This window comes from Rhea pennata, chromosome 19 (assembly GCF_028389875.1).
Source record: "Rhea pennata isolate bPtePen1 chromosome 19, bPtePen1.pri, whole genome shotgun sequence".
NCBI lineage: Eukaryota > Metazoa > Chordata > Aves > Rheiformes > Rheidae > Rhea > Rhea pennata.
The window spans coordinates 4,140,376-4,160,050 of NC_084681.1; the positions used below are offsets into that span (position 1 = coordinate 4,140,376).

Here is a 19,675-nt window from a genome sequence, read left to right on the forward strand (position 1 = left end):
CTATCTTCTTATTGGAGGCAAATTGAAAACCCTTTTGCTTACTACAGTCAGTTCTGTGGGGTTTTGTTTGTTTTATTTTTCTTCTACTGTGATAGATTACTGAAGTATCAGAAATTCTGCAGGCTGTATCTTTTTTTTCTTTTCCCCTGTGCTTTATCAGTTTTCTCCTCCATTGCAGAAGTGAACAAAAAGTTTAAAGCTGGAGCCTTGACACTCAAGTGATGAGGAATTAAGAGGAAGGGAAAGTTTTTAGAGAGGAGAAATCAGACTAGTTGTGAGTTTTCTGACCAAGGAATGCTGGAACTGGTGTTTTTTTTCCAAGATTGTATACCAGAGCAGAATATTTTGTGTGTAGGACCTCCATCCTCCAGATAAATGTGCTGGGCTGAAAAATTTTATATTGCTATTGCTCTACATCTGGAGTGAAGGGATGTGTAATATAAGTTGCACAAAAAGTATAATAGGAGTTTTATGACTTTTGTTAGGCTACATATGTATGATAATTGGAATACAAGTAAAGGCACAAAAACCATGGCACTAATATTTGGTCACAGTACAACCTTTAAATATTATGGACATTTATGTAGTAGTTTAGTGTTTTAAGCAATAATAATAAGTGTTTTAAAACTGGCTACATGAAATAAATGTTAAATATGACTAAACTATTTGCAAGTTCTATGTCCTCCCAGGTTAAAGAGCTAGTAGATGTCGCTTTCTATTTCTTTTGGTCTGTGTATGAGAATGGAAACAAGCTTTCCAAACCTTTTCAACTTCAGTGCGTTTCTAAATTTGTGAACTGAATAGCTTGAACAGACTGGAGGAAAAAAAAAGGACAAGGGTAGAAAGTTTTTTTTCTTAATTGCTTCAGTAAATTCTAGTTCTGCATGCTCAGCCTGTGACTTCACGAGTTCAGTGACTTCATTTTATTTCAAATATCAATGTGTTTTGCTTAAATATTTGTAATATTAATTATTTTAATAGATCGTGGTAAATGTAGACTATAATTATCAATATCTATAATGTACCATGTGAATAAAATTGTTTACTCTTTAATCCTAATTATAGGCAGCTCTTCAACTAGAGAATTCAAAATAGGGAGAGGCAACTATTGCAGATTACATCAATTTTGGAGAAAACTAGTGAAGGAATGTGATTTAGAAGAAGTGTATCTGTGCTTGATTCAAGTATAGTGCTGAGACACTAGATAATCGGAGTAGAGTAGAGGTAGACCTTTTCTCTCTATTTGTACTGGCTCAACTTGAAGGTGGAATTTGATTCAGGGGTTGGGTTAAGATGTAGCAACTAGCTTAGAAATATACAATTTGTATGTAATAAAACTTTTTTCCATGTTGGGAAACTTAAGTGTGAATAGATTGAATTTCTTTAATTGAGGTTAGATACATCAAGAGTCAGCATAAAGTCTAGCCAGTTAGTGGTGGTGCTTAGAGGGGAGGTAACTTCTGCTAGTACGCTTGCTCTGGAAACCTCTGACATTTTCTGTTCTGGACAAAATACGTACTGTGTTTTCTACTTAAAATAACAATCCATTGCTATAAGAATAGTTTTTCCGCAGACAGGAAACTCTGTAGGGCAAATAGTAAAAATGATTTATCTAAAGTTAAGTAAACTATACCAAGCTGTATGGAATTAATTATTGTAAGTGTAGTAATACAAAGTTTAAAAAGAAAATCAAATAAAAGTATACTTTTGTTGACTGCTCAGGGTGGTCATTTCACTGAATTTGTATTACACTGTTTCCTTTGCTCTTAAGTACGTACTAACCTAATGCACAAATATAGTGTCCCAAATGAAAATAAGTGTTCTTTTTGTGTATTTGTCATGTGTAATCCACATGAGCTTACACTTCTTTCTTAAATATTTAAGTTGATACTATTAAGTTAATCACACTTGTTGGAGATAGTGCTCAGACTTTCTGGTGGAAGGCAAAATCACTGACAGTTGACAATAACAAATGGAGTTGTCAAATCTTAGTATATCTTAAAAAAAAAAAAGATAGAAATGGTTGCAGAGACCACTTTTTTTCTGCTGGTGAATGTTAGATTCAAGCAATGGACAGCTTTATTCTAGAATGTAACATATTTAGGCATATTGTACATTGTTTTAGCACATTATTGTGGGCATGTTAGAGTGCAGGAGGCGGTGTGATTCCTTTGTCATTCAAGTGAAATTTATGTACTAAGCTACATCATGCAGAAAGTGGAGGGTTTCTGAGTTATCTTACCAACTTTGGGAGAATGCTGACCTTTGAATCTCACCTGGCTGATATTCATGAATCAATCTAAAACCTAGTTTAAGTCGAATTCAGTCACTCCCCACAGTGGAGTGAGATGGATAGTGTTTTTCAGCTTTTGCCTTAAATCATTCTGTTGTTTGGGATCTCAGATGTGCATATGAACCCTTACGGTTTTTAATAGTGTCTTATGTGCAAATTACAGAGTTAGAAGTTGATCACCCCTAACTAAGTAGGGCAAATCTATATTGCTTAAATTATGTATTAATTTTGAGTTAAGCCTCTTTTCCTAAAGATATTCATTTTCCTTGAAGTTAAAGAGCTTGGTAAGTTGAGTGTTGTAGGAAAAGTTAATTTTATTTTTTGTTGTTTTTTATTTGTGTCGCTGAAGAACAGCTTTGTAAACTTGAGCTGTAATCTTCGAAAAATCTTCATGTAGGCTGGAATCTTTTTTAAGCAGTATAAACTCTGTGGACTGTCAGGACCCTATAGATAATTAGCAATGAAATAATTGTTATCAGAATTACAGAAAAGCCTAGAGTCCTTACTTGAAAATCAAAATTGCCTTTCTTAGTCCTACATGCCAAAAGTTCTTTTTTTTTTGTCCCCCTCTTCAGTTGCCTGTACTGGAGGGAAATATACCCAACTTGCAGAACATAGAAAATGGAAGGACAACACAAAATTACATTCCTGTTCAATAGAGACTGTAGAACTTTGATGTCATTTGTATCGCATTCAATTGCTCTACACTCTTAAGTTCAATAACTATTTGAGTTTGTAAAAATTTAAGAGCCCCTTGTCAAAAAATGTATAACTTTTTCACTGGAGATAAAACAATTTTTTCTTACAGTTGTCACTTTCTTGAGTCATTTCTTGAGATTACAGTTTATACATCAACAGTAATACATGTAAGCACAAATTCTTTGGAATATCCCAATCAGACTTTGTATGATTCTCTTCTTGACTTAAAGTTTTGTTCAAAGGCAGTATAGCAAATGCCAATAATGGGTCAAAAGTGAAATTGAAAGAAAAAGCATAGAAAGATCTGAGATACCATGCAACCAAGCCATTCTATTTAAAATATGTGTGGATACCATTTCTTTCTAAAATGTTTTGCAACTTTGAATGCTTCCCTTGTTTAGCTATGGAAACCAGTTTGTATGTAGTGCAGAATTACTCAAAACGGGTCAGCTTCAGAATAGAGAGAAGTTATTTTTAGCTCTTGAGAAATGGTGTGGTTTACAATGTGAATTGGAATTTTGTTGGCATTAACAGTGAGACGGTGTATTTTATTATGGTATTAAGTGATGTGCTTCATATCTTAATAGCACATTTGTTGTAGACACTAGTAGCACCAATATACTTCTTTTTCAACACAACAGGTTAGAGACTTTTTTATTATTTCCATAGAATGTTAGGAGTGTATTAGTTTAAGGGGTTTTTTAACCTCTCTGGTTTGATGTAACATAATATACCAGCTTTTCTCTCTTGTGAAAGAGACAGCAGACAGTACTGAAGAAGGTAGATGGATAGTCTTTTTTTCTCAATGGAGAATAAAAACAATACAGAAAAAGAAACTATAACTTTTTTTCAAAGTACCACATCTCAAAAAATGGGAGGAAGTAAGTGGTGTTTGCTTCTCAGCCATGTTCACTCTTTCTAGTTTATCTTTGCTGAAACTACAGTCTCTTGTGGTCTTTTCTGATTGATGTAGGTAAGTCAGGGTCATCTTTCACATTACTCTCTCTCTCTTCAGGGGCTGTTTTTTTCTAGGCTTAACTGTTTGATAGACAAAGTATTTTTCAGCTACAATTGCAGGTACTGAAAAGAATCTAGGTTTATATTCCACCACCTTTTTGTGATATTTGAACTTAGTGAAGGTTATTAGTGATTTCAGAATATCTGTGGTGTCTTGTGTGACCGTCTGTTAGGGCTGGTCTTACACCATCATGCGTTTTTCGGAGAAAGCTTCAGAAACCTGAAGTAATTTCACATGTAAATACGAGTATTTGTTTTGTTTTGTGGTCTTTCAGCTTTATGCCTATAGGATTTTGGATCCTGATGGTAGAAATGTTATGTTTAATCCAGTTATTTCTTGCTGTAAGAACACTTGCTTTTTTGTCTAGCTGTGAAACTACTGCATTTTTGTGTGTTTTCCACGATTAAACATTTTCCACTGATTTGTGCAGCAACGTATTGGAAGGCAGTCATATAAGCATTCTTTCGTTTTCCACAGAGTCAGAACTCAACTAAACTTGGAAATATATTTTTATATGCAGCTGATGTTGACCCATTATTTATGTAATGGAAACATGTGGCAGTTCATCTCTTTATATTATTTCAGAGCGCCTAGTTGTTGCATAAGATTTCATTCACGGTTTTGAAGTTTGAGAGAGAAATGTATCTGGTCCTCTTGCCGTGCTAGCTCAATTGTTGGTTTATTTTTCTTGTGGAATCATTTGGCAAACTCTCTTCTACATTTAAGATACATCTTTAAGTATTTTTTCTTTTTGGTAACACTTTTTTCTAGTCAAGACATTTCAGTTTGGGTGATGGTATTTTCTAATTCAGCAAATCTGTTTTTGTGCATCTGTCTGCCTTAGTTCCCCCCCCCCCATTACATTAGGGAATATTTTCTTTGTTTGTGGGAGAAGTATTGGAGAAAATAGAGATGAACAGTTGCCAGAGAGAACCATTACCTCTTGATGATAATTTCCAAGGTGACCAGAATTCACCTCTGTTGATTTCAGTGGCACTCACAGAACTTGATCAAGAAGTTAACGTGAAGCTTGAAATTCCAAAATACTGGTTGTGTCACTCTTCAATCTCAGATCACATGGTGTATAATATAGGTCACTTTCTGTTAGAACATGCGTGTGAAGTTGCTGTTATGGACAGCTCTTTTTCCTTTGGCTTTTCCCAGTGAATAAAGTGGTTCCTGCAGAACGCTTCTCTGTAGCATTGATAAACATAAATTTTTGTTGCTGTCCAGAATTTTTGCAGGCTTACAGGAGGACATAAAAATAGTTCTGCATCCCAGTTCTGTTTTTAAACTAATGATTAACTTATAAGATTGTCTAAACTTTAAGACTTAAAAAAAAAAAGGGAAAAAAAAAGAAGAAAGAAAAAAAAAGAAAAAGAAAAAGGAGGTGCATCTTAATACTTTGATTGATAGCCACAGAACAGTTGCATATAAGTGGATACTTTTGCATTAATTCAGTAGAGGTGTAAAATATATTTTTAGGAATTCTGATAGTACCATATACATTTTCTTTCCTTCTGCGTGATATTTAGTGTAGTAGAAGACAAGACATGAAAGTGTAGCATCTCTTCTAACAGACCAAATATATTCAGTGCCTTTTCTGTTAGGGAGTGAAACAGCTCTGCAGATCAACTATGTTAGATTTATCCTTCTCCAATTCTCATCCTGTGATTCTCTCTCCTGTTTTATTGAAGTCTGATTTTAAGAAAAATTGGGAATTCGTAAAGCATTTTCATAAAAGTCACATTTGACTTTTGTTTCTGGCTTGTCAGTGTCCAGGAGAAATACCCTGTTTAGAATCATTGGACAAGAAAAGTGATTTAAGTTCACGTCTATAATTCAGTTTTGTTGAAATTGATAGCCTAAGACATCATCTTGGCACAGACTTTCCTGTGTGCTATTACTGAATAGGAAAATAGCTTGTGGTATTTTGATACTTAATATTTCAGTCTGTTACCTGAATCTTGATTCTTCCAAGTTTGTTAACATGCCAATAAAGAATAATAAACTAGTCATGCTGGATAAAAATGAGAACTTCTAAACTAATATTTTGGCTGAACGAAATGTCTATTTTTAAGTAATTCAAACAATTAGAATTCTATGTGTCATTTTAAATATTCACAAGATATATAGTGCATGGGAGGTACAACTGCTGTAAGTGTCTAAACTTCAGATTTATGTGTCTTATTTTTTTACTCTTAATTAAAACATCAGATTTTTAGGTGATGTCACATTTATGTAGCTGTAAAGATGATCTTTAATTTGTAGTGCTTTAGAAAGAGTTGGACACAGAAGGTCATTGCTGACAGACATTTTAAAACGTTGACTTGTGAATTGCAAAGTTCTTACTGTTATTTTGAATTCCAGGTAGGAGAAGACAAAGAGTGCATCGTCCTCGTTCTCCAATTTTGGAAGAAAAAGATATCCCACCTTTGGAGTTTCCTAAATCCTCAGAAGACTTAATGGTGCCTAGTGAGCATATAATGAATGTTATTGCCATCTATGAGGTACTAAGGAACTTTGGCACTGTTTTACGCCTCTCTCCTTTTCGTTTTGAGGACTTCTGTGCTGCTCTGGTAAGTCAAGAGCAGTGCACACTTATGGCAGAGATGCATATAGTGCTTTTAAAAGCAGTTTTACGTGAAGAAGACACTTCAAATACTACCTTTGGACCTGCTGACCTCAAAGATAGCGTTAATTCCACTTTGTATTTCATAGATGGAATGACGTGGCCAGAGGTTCTGCGGGTATATTGTGAGAGTGACAAGGAATACCATCATGTTCTTCCTTTTCAAGAAACAGAGGACTATCCTTATGGACCAGTAGAGAATAAAATCAAAGTTCTGCAGTTCTTAGTGGATCAGTTTCTTACAACAAACATTGCACGTGAAGAGTTAATGTCAGAAGGTGTTATCCAATATGATGATCATTGTAGGGTTTGTCACAAACTTGGGGATTTGCTTTGCTGTGAAACTTGTTCAGCCGTGTACCATTTAGAGTGCGTGAAACCACCTCTTGAAGAGGTACCAGAGGATGAATGGCAGTGTGAAGTCTGCGTAGCACATAAGGTGCCTGGAGTAACTGACTGTGTTGCTGAAATCCAAAAAAATAAACCATACATTCGACATGAACCCATTGGATACGACAGGCATAGAAGAAAGTATTGGTTCCTGAACAGGAGAATTATTATGTAAGTAAACTAATTGCTTAGTATTTGCTGAAGAATAATACTCCATTGAATGCATATTTAAAAATGACTTTCCTATAAAGTTACTGTTGCCCTCTTAAAATTATTTTTCTTTAGATAAGACTTTGCATGCTTTTTTTGTAGCTTGTTTTCTAAAGATCATATAATTCATCCATCAGTTTTCCCTAAAATAGTTTCCTAATCTATATATGAAAGGGGGGAGGAGGAGGCAGTAATCTGCAGCTTAATTTTAATGTGCACTAAAAATGCATGAATGTGAGAAGAAGGAAATTTTAATGAGAGTTTTCCAGCTTTCTGTTAAAGTTATTGACACATGGTCTAACTTGCTCTCTTTGTGATCATATGAAGAACAACAGTCTTGGTGTATTACCACCTGCTTAAATAGCTCTTTGGCTATTGGATACTAGTACTGTTTTGGTAATCCAGCTTTGTGAAACTAAGACTGCTTTTCAGAATCACTTCAAGATGCTCACTATATCTACTAACTAGAAATTAGAAAATACTATGAAAACTTCAGTATGTGTAAATGAAATGACAAGAAACACCTACCTTGAAGCAGTCTCCTACTTCGGATATTTGACACAACTTCTGATTCATGATTGGTCTTGGGATACTAATGTAGTAATTTCTGTTAGCAAAGGTATTGTGCCCTTAGATACTAGACAGTGCCTCTGAGAGGGCTTAAGAGAGCTATTGATGGCCTTGAGTCTTGCAAATGAGAGATGAAGAACTCATTTTCAGTTCTTTAAATAGTCTACTTTCCCTGCTTTTTTAAATGTAGTGTTAACTGCTGCTTTAAGTATTAATTATTGATCTTTTTTCTGTGTTCTTCTTTCATATTGTCAGAGAGTTAGTGTTTGATTTTTTTTTTTCCTTTTTTTTTTTTCTTTTTCTGGGTCATAATCATCCCAGTAGTATCAGGTAGTCTTTCAAAAGATGCAGGAAGACAGCAACAGTATGTGACATACCTACCATTCAGACTGATCAACAGGATGTGATGGTCAGCATGAAAGTGTTGATATCCTTTTTTTATGTAGCTTCATACAGAAGCTTCTAGCTTCTTTTTCCAGATAATCTGTTGCAAGTTTGATTTAAGGAGATACTTTTGCTCGATGTATTGAGCTACAGTCCCTACCAGTAATGGATTGTTATTCTACTCTCCCACTACTGTTGTTGAGATCTAAGAAGTTTTCATCCTGAAATAAACATCACATTAACTCTCAATTTACCTAAGTCAAAAATATTTCAAAGCCTCATTTGCCAGTGGTCCATAAAACTTTGTTGTTCATCTCCTCCTCCAACTTTAACATTGCTGTTTAAAGGAAGGAAGTATGCAAATGTCAGCACAAGTTTTTTTTATTTTCCCCAATACAGGTTCAGATAAAGAAATTGGAAGTATTTCAATAAAAATTTCTTTAAATGGTGCTGTTCCTTGGTACTGGAGATTTTCTGCAAAAAGTCATACTTTTTTTGCTAGAGTTCCTGTCCAGTGAAATGCATTGTAGTCCTTCATTCTGATTATGTCAGCTTCTGTAATGATCTCTAATTAGGAAATTAGCATACGAGAGAAAGACAAATCATTCTCCTCTTTTTTAATTGTTTTCTGTTTCAAGAAAACAAGCCTGAGTGGTGAAAAATTGCCATGCATTTATTATTGACTAAAATGGATAGTTTGCCCAATTTTCAGAAATCTGATTTCCTTGGAGAAAGGATTTGAGGCGGAGGAATCTGAGAAATTGTTAAAGAATTTGTATCCAACGTAAATTTCCTAGTGAACGTAAATGTTTGTTCACTTTTATATCCAAGTTTATGCTCAGTTAGCGTAACTTCTTAATTGAGTTGGAATATTACAGTAGGCACAGATATTAAATTGGATACAGAATTTATATGTGCACTGAGTGTAAACCCTTTGTGTTGTGGGTTTGCATAGCTACAGAACCAGACATCACAGATGTACTGCAGTTAGGTTCCATTATGTATGGGTAGATTTTCCAGTTTCTGGGTAAAGCATACCATTGAATTGGCTTTCTGTGAAGCATTTTGGGTTTAGTTGTATTGTGCTGTGTTTCGGCAAAAACTTGTATAGCACCATAACTAAACTAACAAAGGTAGCTTGGTCCAGAAGCAGTACAGCTGTGTGTTTACGTAGCGTTTCCATTAGTCAAATTGGGTCTGGAAGCATAATATAACTGATTCTTCAATAGCAGGATGTTCCCAGTCTCTCTCTTTTTCCATATAGCAGACAGTTGAATATGTTATACTGAAATTTATAGGGAGACTTTCTTGTCTTGGTCAAATGCTGTTCATTGGTGTCTTCTCTCAGTATCTTGAATCTTCTAACCCCTAAACAATCTTTATGACTTTCTAGATCTTTAAAATCTAGTAAAAACCTGACTGGTTACAAGTAACTTTTAACATAAAACTTGAACGAGGTTGATACAGGCATAGTTTATTTTCCAAAGAGCAGGAAAGAAAGAGAACTCTCCTGGTAACCAGAGGAAAATAGTAGTAGGATTGTAAGTGAAGGACAAACAGCTCTGTTAGTCTTGGGGTCTTGGGTGGGGGAAACCAAGAAAACAACCAGGAAAAAAAAAACTAATTATCTGCGTTTTAACAAACTATAGATACTCTCCTCTGTGCGTGATTTTGATATCTCTCCTTTCAAATATTTGCCGTAAAAGTTGTTCTTAAAATGAATTTGATTTAATGCTGTCCTATGCCGACAGAACAGTGGTGTTCTGCATCCTATTAGAGACCCAGAAATTAGCATGAAAAATCCAAACAGTTACTTCAGGTGATTTTTAAGATTAAACAGACAGGCTTTTTCTATCTATAATACATAAGTGGATTGGTAATTGTTTTTTTCATAGTGAAAGTTTAATTGAAAACAATGTTTGTCTCAAAAATGTGACTGATTTGATTTTTAGGAAGATTTTGATATGGCCAGTACTTCCATGTATTTGAAATGGAAATAAATCATACTAAGTTCTTCTAGTTGTAAAACTACAGGTTTGAAAATTCTTTCTCTCTAGCCCATTGGAAGTAATTGTTACTTCAGTAGAAAAGACATTCTTACTCTTGAAAGGTTGCAGGCATTGAACTTTAATAACAATTATTAATGTTCTGATTAGGAGTTCAGTGGGCAAGTGATTTGCTCCAGAAATCTTAATTCACATTTTATTAATGGAACTTTTATGTCCTATTTGGAGTTTATTTAAAGAAAAAATATATCTATATTCCATTTCAAATCAAAATAGTTTCGAGCTATAAATAATACAGCAAAAAGAAAGTTTTTGCTGGGTTTTGCCTTTCCTGATTTTTGGGTAGTGATAAAGAGATTCAAAACAGAAATAGAGGAGTATGTATGCTTACAAACACAAGAATAGATGTAATATATCCATTAATTTCTGGCTCTTTTGTATTCTTACTGCAGGTCACCTAAGTTGAAAGGTTATTTTTCCCTCGTAGTCACCAGCTTTTCTGTTCCCATAAGATATGCTTCTGCTAGTGTAAGTGTACTTATGGGTGCTTCCGAAACAAGTTTTGTCGGAAGTGTGTGGTTTGTGTTAACCATTTTTCAAATAATCCTGACAGAATCAGAGTAGAAAATGGCTTCACAGACTGTCATTCTGGTAGATCTGAAGCAGTTGTACTTCTCAGAAGTACAAAGTGGGCTGGACAGGATCATAACTAGTCCCACTAGAATTCTCATAGAACTTTATACATAAATTGAATTATGTTAATGTGCATCAGGTTACCTAAAATTGAATCATGTGAAAACCACTTCATAGTGGTACAAAAACACTTACTACTTAACTAAATTCCAGGGAAATACAGCTTTAATAATGAAAATACAGAGTTTATGTGAAATTATTAATATCCTTAGGTTCAGTGACTATAGTGCCAGTGTAAAACCAGCTATTTCTGTACACCAAACAAGATCAAACTGCATCTCTGATGTTTTAGATACCTGATGGATAACTTGATGGGTAACCGCTAAAAACCTGAGCTCCACGAAATTAGATTATCATATCAAATTTATTAAAATCATTAGAGTCCACTCACAAATTCTGTGTGGGCCAATTTGTCGAATGAAAAGATCTATTTGAAATCATGGCTGGGGATTTTAGAATGCTGGAATCCTAAATTCTTTCATTTCTTGTTTTTCGAAGTGCAGGTTTTCTGGGGCTTGTTTACTTCCCCTCCCCTCTCCCACTGTTAGTAGAGTTACAGATGTTACTAGTTCATGATGCTATCTTTTTCCCCCATTTTTTAACAAGTTGATGGGGTTTTTGTTTGTTTGTTTTTAATTCATCAAGTCTTTTATTTCCACATTTATCACTTGCTGATGGAAGTATGCCTTGTTTAAACCCATCATTTTGGTTTTGTTTCTTATTCACCTCTTCTATTTTATAAAGATAAAAAAGTGAATACTGGGATACCTCCCCTGCAGCAAATCTCAACAAGATTAATAAGGAAGAGAAAATTAATTTCTGTGTCTTTGTTTCAAGGTGCTTACAAAATTAGAGTGACATCACTGAGTCAGTTGCATTTGTTTTGTGAAGGTTATTTCTGCAAGTTACCAAGTCAGGAAATTTAGGATTTTGTCTTGCATTCTTCTAGTGAAAAGTTGCAGTGTTTTGACAAGTTATCATCCCCTTAAGTGTTTTGTTGTTCCCTGTCTGTCAGAGATTACCACTTTCTTTAGTGATGAGTGCAAAATCCAGTCTTTTAAACATAGGTTAAACATGCCTCCACTCGAAATTTGGGTTGATGGATTTAATATTAAAGCTGGTAAATATGGACATAAGTTTCATTCTGCTGACTCTGCTACTTGGATGGTAACTTTGGGCAGAGCGGAAGATGAGCAGAAGTTGTAAAGTTTTAGACTGTTGTAGTAAGTTTTGGTAGGCCCTATTTGTCAGTCTTCTTGATGAAAGACCTCTTAAACAATTTAGGTGTGTCTTACAGGACACAAATTCACTTTACAGACCAAATCTGTTCCTTTACTCTGGGTTTGCTAAAAACTAAGTGTTTACATTCAGAATGCATGAAAGGGAAATAGAGAATGATCTTTGGATTCTTCTAATTCAAGTTAAGTTTTGTTTTTGTGTTTTTTTCCTCACTGTTATAATGAACACCACTAACAAGAAGAAAAGTAAAAGGTCAATGAATTGCTAAAGACCAGAAGCCAAACTTAGAAAAGATCTTCCATGGAACTCGTGTATGGATGCTACAAGGTCTGATCATAAGTTCTGATAGTAAGGTCTGATAGTAAGTTCTAAATATGGAGTCAGAAGAAGATGCCTCACTTACCTCCCTGAATCTAAAGGAAAAGGAGTGTGATGTTTGTGAGTTAGAGATGTGAATTACTTAAAAGTTAATTACCAGTGGAAGAAGTGAGAAGAAAAATAAGAGGGAATAAATCAACAAAGTAAAGAAAATGAAATTACTTTTAGATATAAAATTACTTTATTTACATTTTAAGTAATAGTATATTATATTTTGCTGATAGAGCTGGGTAAATGCAGTGATTTTCTTTCTTCCTTCCTATTCCTATATAGAAGGTTTATAAGTTTAGAAATGGGCATTAAACAAATTGAAACTATTGAGATGCATTCGGTTTGTCAAATGTCTGTGAAATTAGATGATAAAATGTTATTTGGCCTTCATTGTTATTCTCAAGTTGTGTGCACATTTGTTGATTGTTAAAAACAGCAGCTTTTCAGCTTCCTCACCCCACCCCCCACGATATGAAAAGATTTGTCATGCTGTCTCAGTGGATCCTTCTCTACTTTCTTCAGTTAGTTAAAAAGCTTTTGGAATCTTCCTTTAAATAGAAGAATAGTTGAGGGACAGTTCACTGAATTCTGCAGTTCTTAATTATATCAGCATGGAATTTGGGAAGGGGTCTCTATACTTCAGAAATACTTTACTTGAAAGTTTGTAACATTTTGTTCTGTGTTCTTTTTTTATCACTCTTAAAACTTGCCTCTAAAGTCTGCCAGTGAATAGTTTCTGGCAGTAAAAAAGGCCAAAAGAGGTAGGAAATATTCCTGTGATTCTTTTCTCTCTTGCTTGGCCTCACTTTATGTATGTGACTGAATAGAGCCCTCTAGAGACTGAGTAGACATGTCCAGCAAAAAGCTGGCAATACATCTTGCCTGTCAGAGGAGAAACTAATTGGGAATCGGTCCTTGTGCAGTTTCCCTCACCCTTCCATCTTCCCTGTAGTAATAGGCCAAGTCCCTTGATTGCCTCAAAGGGAAAAAGTTATGTTCCTGTAGCCAGTTCAGCAGCTAGGTGCTTAGAGAAAGCTAGCTTGAATCCTTTAATTGTTCATTTAAATCTAACTAGTTTTGCCTAAACAAATTCTGTTGAATGCTTTCTGTGACACTGCTGATGAGTCAGTAATGAGCAACTGGACATTTCCACTTGCACAAACCTGATTCTTGAAAACAAAACTGACCAAAGATGACTTTTGTCTAAGTGTACATAGTATGAAGTTTGTGCCATTTTAATTTCTGGCTGTGTTCATTTATATCCAGAGAACGCTTGAATTCCTTGGCTCCTGTTATTAAGGTCATGGTAGCCTTTAATTCAAGAGAAATTCTGCGCTCAAAGAGCTTTTGTAAAACAAATAGAAAGGAAATAGCATACTTCTGCATAATTTCATTGACAATTTCTAGAGTATTGTCAGAGCAGCACTTTAGTGGAATTTAGTAGAATTTGAACTGCATTTGGAAAGGTTAACTTGCGGTCCCTTCTGTGCAATGTCATCTCTTTGGGATCTGGTGTCTTGCTTCTTCACGGAACGCATCCGAGTTTTATTGGAAGACTTCATTCTCTTCTTGATTTGTGGAGAGAAACTGAAGCTAATCACTTTTTAGTCCAATGGAACCTTGTAACACCAGAGTAGAAAGAAATGGTGGGAGAGGAAAAGAGATGATTCTTGGGATTTTCAGGAGGTATAGTAATGCATCCTGAATGCATTAGCGTAGCTGTAGCATTTTTGGATTCCCTAAGTAGAGGGAGGAAGCATGAAAAGAAGAAAACACTTGTATGATCATAGACAAAATGTAAGCAAGGTGTACAGGCTTCTCTGCCTGAGCTGCTTGTCTGGAAAACGGGCATCAGCACATGCTCACTTCATGCAATGATGTGAAATGGTGTTCCAGTTGTTGTACACCTAGATCATGTAGGGAGATGCATAAAGGACGTATCTAGTTAGCAAATAATCGTGCACAATTTGTAAATGTAGAGTTCAAAATGGAAGGTGAAGGTGCCCTTTGGGTGAGTTAGGCATTTAAAGTATAAACTTAGCAATGCCACTGGAGTTGTCAGTAATGTTTGTAAAGCAGCAATGTTAGTATAGCTCCTCTGCCAGTTTCCTACTCGTATGGTTCTTGCTGGATGTTTGCCAGGGAAAAGAGCAGCAAAAATTCAGAAAGCATGGCTTTTCCCTTCCTCTTCAGTTACCTTGTCGTCTTTCAGTTTTCACTTTTCTATTGTGTTTTGTGTCATCTTTTGCTTTGCTTTTGCTGTAAAAAGCTGTATTCTTGCATTCTCCCTTCTGTTTTATTTTTTGGGTATTTGCTTTTTGTTTTTTTTCTTTTCTGTGACTTTTTCCCACAAACAATAATAAAAGTACTTCAGTTTCTGTTGTTATTAGTAAATATCTTGGTTTAGAGGAAACTTAGTTTAAATATTTTTTTTTCTTTGATATGAAAAATCAGTTAGAACATTCCATAGAGTCAAGTGATTGTCTTAACTTTTTGATACATTGTATGCAGGCATTCTGCAGATTTCCTGAAAAAAGCTGTTTTCTCAAACTTCTCAAATTTATGTAACCTTTTGTAACTAACCTGTAATAGCTAGAAGTCAGTTGCTGGTAGGCTAGGGGAATAAATGAACAAGTTTGAATCAATTGCTTTTCACAGGTAAAATCCTCATGAGAGAATGGTAAGTATCTCTGCCTCACACCAGACTCTGTCAGCAAAAAGTCTGTTTTATAAAATGGACTTTTTAAAAAACAAAAGTCCATTTTTTAGTAAGGTCTGGCAAGGTAGTGGTAGCAGTAGTTTAATTTTGAGTAATATTATTGTTATCAGGTTCATGGTACCCTTATTTTAATGATACTTTGATTTTCAGGTTCCGCTTCATGTGCATGGCGTATACTGTACTTTTCTCATAAATGTGATGTGGAAAATAATAGATAGATGAAGATAAGGTTACATTAAGGGTGTTTGTGCATATCTGAGGCTGGTTTTTAACAGTCTTGGATATGTAAGCCCTGCGGGGGCAGCCAGTAGGGAGGAGTAGTCAACAAGACTGATGAGGTTTGGTTTGTGTTCTGTGGAGCTAGCTTCGTCCACCAGCTCTGTTCAGATGCTTCTGACACTGTTGGCCTCCAGTATTCTTCTCTCGGCTTGTGCATCGTGGAGTACCCAAGATCCCAGCAACCCCAGATAATAAACGTTTAAATCCATTAATCTCTTCAAAGAATCATATGATTCTTTTTTTCCTTACTGGTGCTCTCACAGATGAATGCCAGAGGAGAGCTAGTATAAAATCTTTTGTGAATAGGAAATCCACTGCTTCAAATTTTCTGACTTTGCTTTTTCCTGAATTTACAGTCAGAAGCACTACCTTTTGTGGATTCTAGAGACATGTAGTCTTTCATTGCAAGTTGTTTGAGACTTAGTAGTAGATTACTGGTTGCAAAATAAATATAATGAGAATGAACCTTGTTGCCATATTGGACGAACCAGTTTTAAGGAGACCGTTTAAAGCTTTCATGTAGCTTCCCATGGAATTTGTCATGAGAACTTTTGAGAGGATGAAAAAGGAGAGAGAAGTAGGAAATTAAATTTAAATTTAAATACCAAATGTGCGCATATGTTTGAGTGTCCTCATGTGACTTGTTGATGTTTGTTTATTCACATTCAGGCATTATTGTTTAATTTTCCTCTGCAAAAAGTAATTGAAAGAAAGGAATGTCAGCCTATCTAGGTGATACTGAAATATTTTAAAAATACTCTTGCAGAGAAGAAGATTCAGAAAGTGAGAAAGACAAGAAAATTTGGTACTATAGCACAAAGATACAGTTGGCAGAGTTGATTGAATGCCTAGACAAAGATTACTGGGAAGCTGACCTATGCAAAACTCTGGAAGAAATGCGTGAAGAAATTCATCGGCACATGGATGTAACAGAAGACCTTACTAATAAAGCACGAGGCAACAACAAGTCCTTCCTTTCTGCAGCGAATGGTAAAATATTCTGTCTAATGAGAATAAATGTACTTTGATTAAAATACTAGCTTATGTTTAGTTTAAGAAGTTTATTAGACTCAAGATGACACTTCCAATTGTTATTTTCAATATGTAATCAAAATTCTTGTGTTCAAAAAAACAGTTGCATTCATAAAACTCCTGAACATACTGTAAAAAAGATTTTTATTTGGCTTGGTAGAATCACTGTTGAGAATTTTTGACATTGTCCCTTTTCTAACTGTTTATGGGGCAACTTGTATCTGATAGTGCATTTGCTTCAAATGTGCGTTTGCTTCATCTAGTGTTAACATGGATTGCAATGTAACATTCATTTTGAAACAAGAGAGTGACTAAAGGAAAAGTCTGTTAGCAAAATGCTAAGTGTCTTGTTAGCTGTTTTAGGGGAATAGGCTCTTTTGAGATATAGCTGGGAAGAAGTCATTTTTCACTTGTTTCTTTTGTTTTTACACACATTGATTCAAAACTGAGTCATTCACTCAAAACTAATTGAATATGTGGCGGGAGATACTTCTGTTCCCCACTCCAAGATTGTAGCACAGATACTTGGAGCTAGGTTGTTGCTTATGCTAAGGCTGTGCTCATTAGCCACCCTTAGACCTGGAGTTTTGAAGAAGCATCATGCAGGTACACTAGCATAACCATGTGGTGCTCATTTCTTGTAACCACATGCCTGCATCATATATTCTAGTATGTCCTGAATTATTCAGATTTTTATTTTGTTTAAGGTGTGCCAGATTTTTATCACTCCAGGATTTGGAATGGAGCTGTGTTGGCTGTTAGATGTTGCTTGGTTTAATGTCTTACATATCTTCATATAAATTGTCTTGTCTTCATTTGACAATCACCATATATGTTGTCTTACCGTCATTTGACAATCTGGTAGGAGTCAGGTAGCAAAATTTATTAGGCATTTGCTCCAATCTTAGGTGGGATAGAATGCATATGTCCCCCACTGTTCCCCACCAGAACTTAGTTTACCTACGTTGGACCAATAAATGGCCATGTAAATCTGCCAAGGTCTGAACTTTGGTTCTAGGGCAGACTTGAAAATCAGATATTCAGGATTTGAAATGGATTTGAATTGTCACTATTCTAGTTCTGAGAAATCAATAATTAGCTCTTTGGAAATGTTCCTTCTGAGTGGAGAAGAAGGTAGTAAGTTGGATGTTATCTTTTGCTGTGTAAATAAGGACAGTATTTATGTTATGGTATTTCTGCACTGCAGCCCTATAGATGGTGTTTTATTGTTTATTGATGACACTACTTTTTCTTGTAGATGAAATTCTGGAGATTATCAGGATAAGAAAAGGAGAAGTAGGGGAAGATAAAAACACATCAGCCGATGAAGCAGAAAAGGCCAAAAGTGATGTTGATGATGGCCAGACAGATTCTGAGAAAGGCAAGGAGGAATCTGCAGATCAAGATAAAAGTGAAGAAACACCTGCTGAGCAAGACACAGAAAAAGTGAAAACAGAAGGTAAAGAAACTATAACCATACTTCTACAACTTCATTTAAGTTTGTGAATCACTTAAGTGATTATTCAGTTAAAATCCTCAAATTTCTAAAAGTTAGTGTTTATTTTTTTGTACAATTTCCTAAGTTACTTTCAAGTAATAGACTGTATCTGTCTGTTTCTCTATGGTTATATATTCTTATTGTTTTGCTTGTTATTTCACCAGTCTTCCAACTTGCCAAGTTAAACACAAACTTGTAGATACCTTGGCTTTCTGTCATGGCAGTTACAGGTTGTGATCAAGATGTCTGCAGTAAGCAATAATCCATGAATTTTAACACTATTTTCTTATCAGAATTAAATAATTGTTATATTTGATTCTGAGACGCCCATCTCATAGCAAAAAGGAAAAGAGGGGGAAAAAAAAAAAAAGCTCAGTGTATTTCAACAATATCCAGTGGACAAAGGAACTTCCTGAAGTTGCTTTCTGTGGGTGATGCCACATGACATCCTAAGACATACTAAAGAATATCCTTAAAGTTTTGTTGTGCGTTTCACTATAGAGGCAACAGTCGTTGGGGATAAAAGTAACTCTGTGACATCAAGCACTGACGACAACAACACAAATCCTTCTGCAGGAGAGACTAGTTGCTCTGAAGGGAAGAATGCAGTGGGGTGTCAGTCAGAAACCCTTGATAGCAACAACGTGGCAGAGAAGAAGGTGGCATCAGAGCTCCCTCAGGAACTCTCAGGTACAGAAGGCACTGTTATCAATGCCTCTGTAATTTGGGGAATCTGTTAAGTTTTTCTGTCTGATTTGTCCACTAAAACCATTCACAGCGTATATCACTCATGCTGTTTGCTTGCAGTGCCATCCTTTACTGCTACGTTGTCATTAACATTTCAAAGTTAATTTTCTTGCAACTAGTGCTTGAAATTTGTAGTCCTCTGACATAAGCATTTGTTTCCATGCCTTCCAAAGATGACTATGGCTAAGCTTTTTATGTTCTATTTTCTGTATATTTTATTTTTCAGTAGTGATCCATAATGGTTATTAGCATCCTACCCAAGTTGATTTCAAATTCTAATTTGCTGCTGCCTTGTGTATTATTTTAACCTGTCATTTACTGTGTAAATTACTAACAAACAAACAAAAATTTCGTTCACATGAGTAAACAATTTCATTTAGATGCCAAGATAAAAATTGCCATTCTGGCAATTTATAAACAGATTTATCTCTCAGATTTATCAGAATTATCTGAGCAGAGTCTGCTTTATTTTAACTTTTGTTCTGTGACGTCAATGATTTGAAAGCAGTAATATGCTACTGTATTTAAAGGAAAAAACTTTAGATTTAGTAATGAATGGGACTTGCTTAGGTATATCATAAAATATCACATAGAATATATTATTTTAAAATGATATTACGTTATAAGCTTTACTACTTAAGCAATGTTATTCTAAACAACTGATTACTGTTAAAAGCATCAGTGTTATTCTCAGTTTTCAGAATCTAAAAATACCCTAATTTGTAATATAGCCATATTCAGTATGTTACGTTTGGAAAAAGTTGTAGTAAACTTTTTCTCTCTTCCAGAAACAGTTCTCCATTCAGATAAAGATTGCAGTTCTTGAACCTGTAAATATGAATGCATCTAAACCTTGTAATAAATTTTATGTTAGTAGGAGGAGGGAATAAAGTTAGT

The 19,675-nt window shown here is 35.1% G+C and overlaps 1 protein-coding gene across 14 annotated transcripts in view; it reads left to right on the forward strand.

Moving 5' to 3' along the window:
- The window catches only part of BPTF (bromodomain PHD finger transcription factor), a 59,959-nt gene that overhangs the window by 6,441 nt on the left and 33,843 nt on the right, over positions 1-19,675 (forward strand). For 12 of the 14 annotated variants that reach the window (XM_062591473.1, XM_062591480.1, XM_062591486.1 and 9 more), the window contains exons 2-5: positions 6,381-7,203; positions 16,268-16,491; positions 17,792-17,992; positions 18,533-18,721. In XM_062591473.1, the coding sequence (XP_062447457.1) occupies positions 6,381-7,203; positions 16,268-16,491; positions 17,792-17,992; positions 18,533-18,721 (1,437 nt within the window). The remainder of the gene's footprint in view (positions 1-6,380; positions 7,204-16,267; positions 16,492-17,791; positions 17,993-18,532; positions 18,722-19,675) is intronic. The other 2 variants (XM_062591477.1, XM_062591481.1) reach the window with 2 other exon arrangements.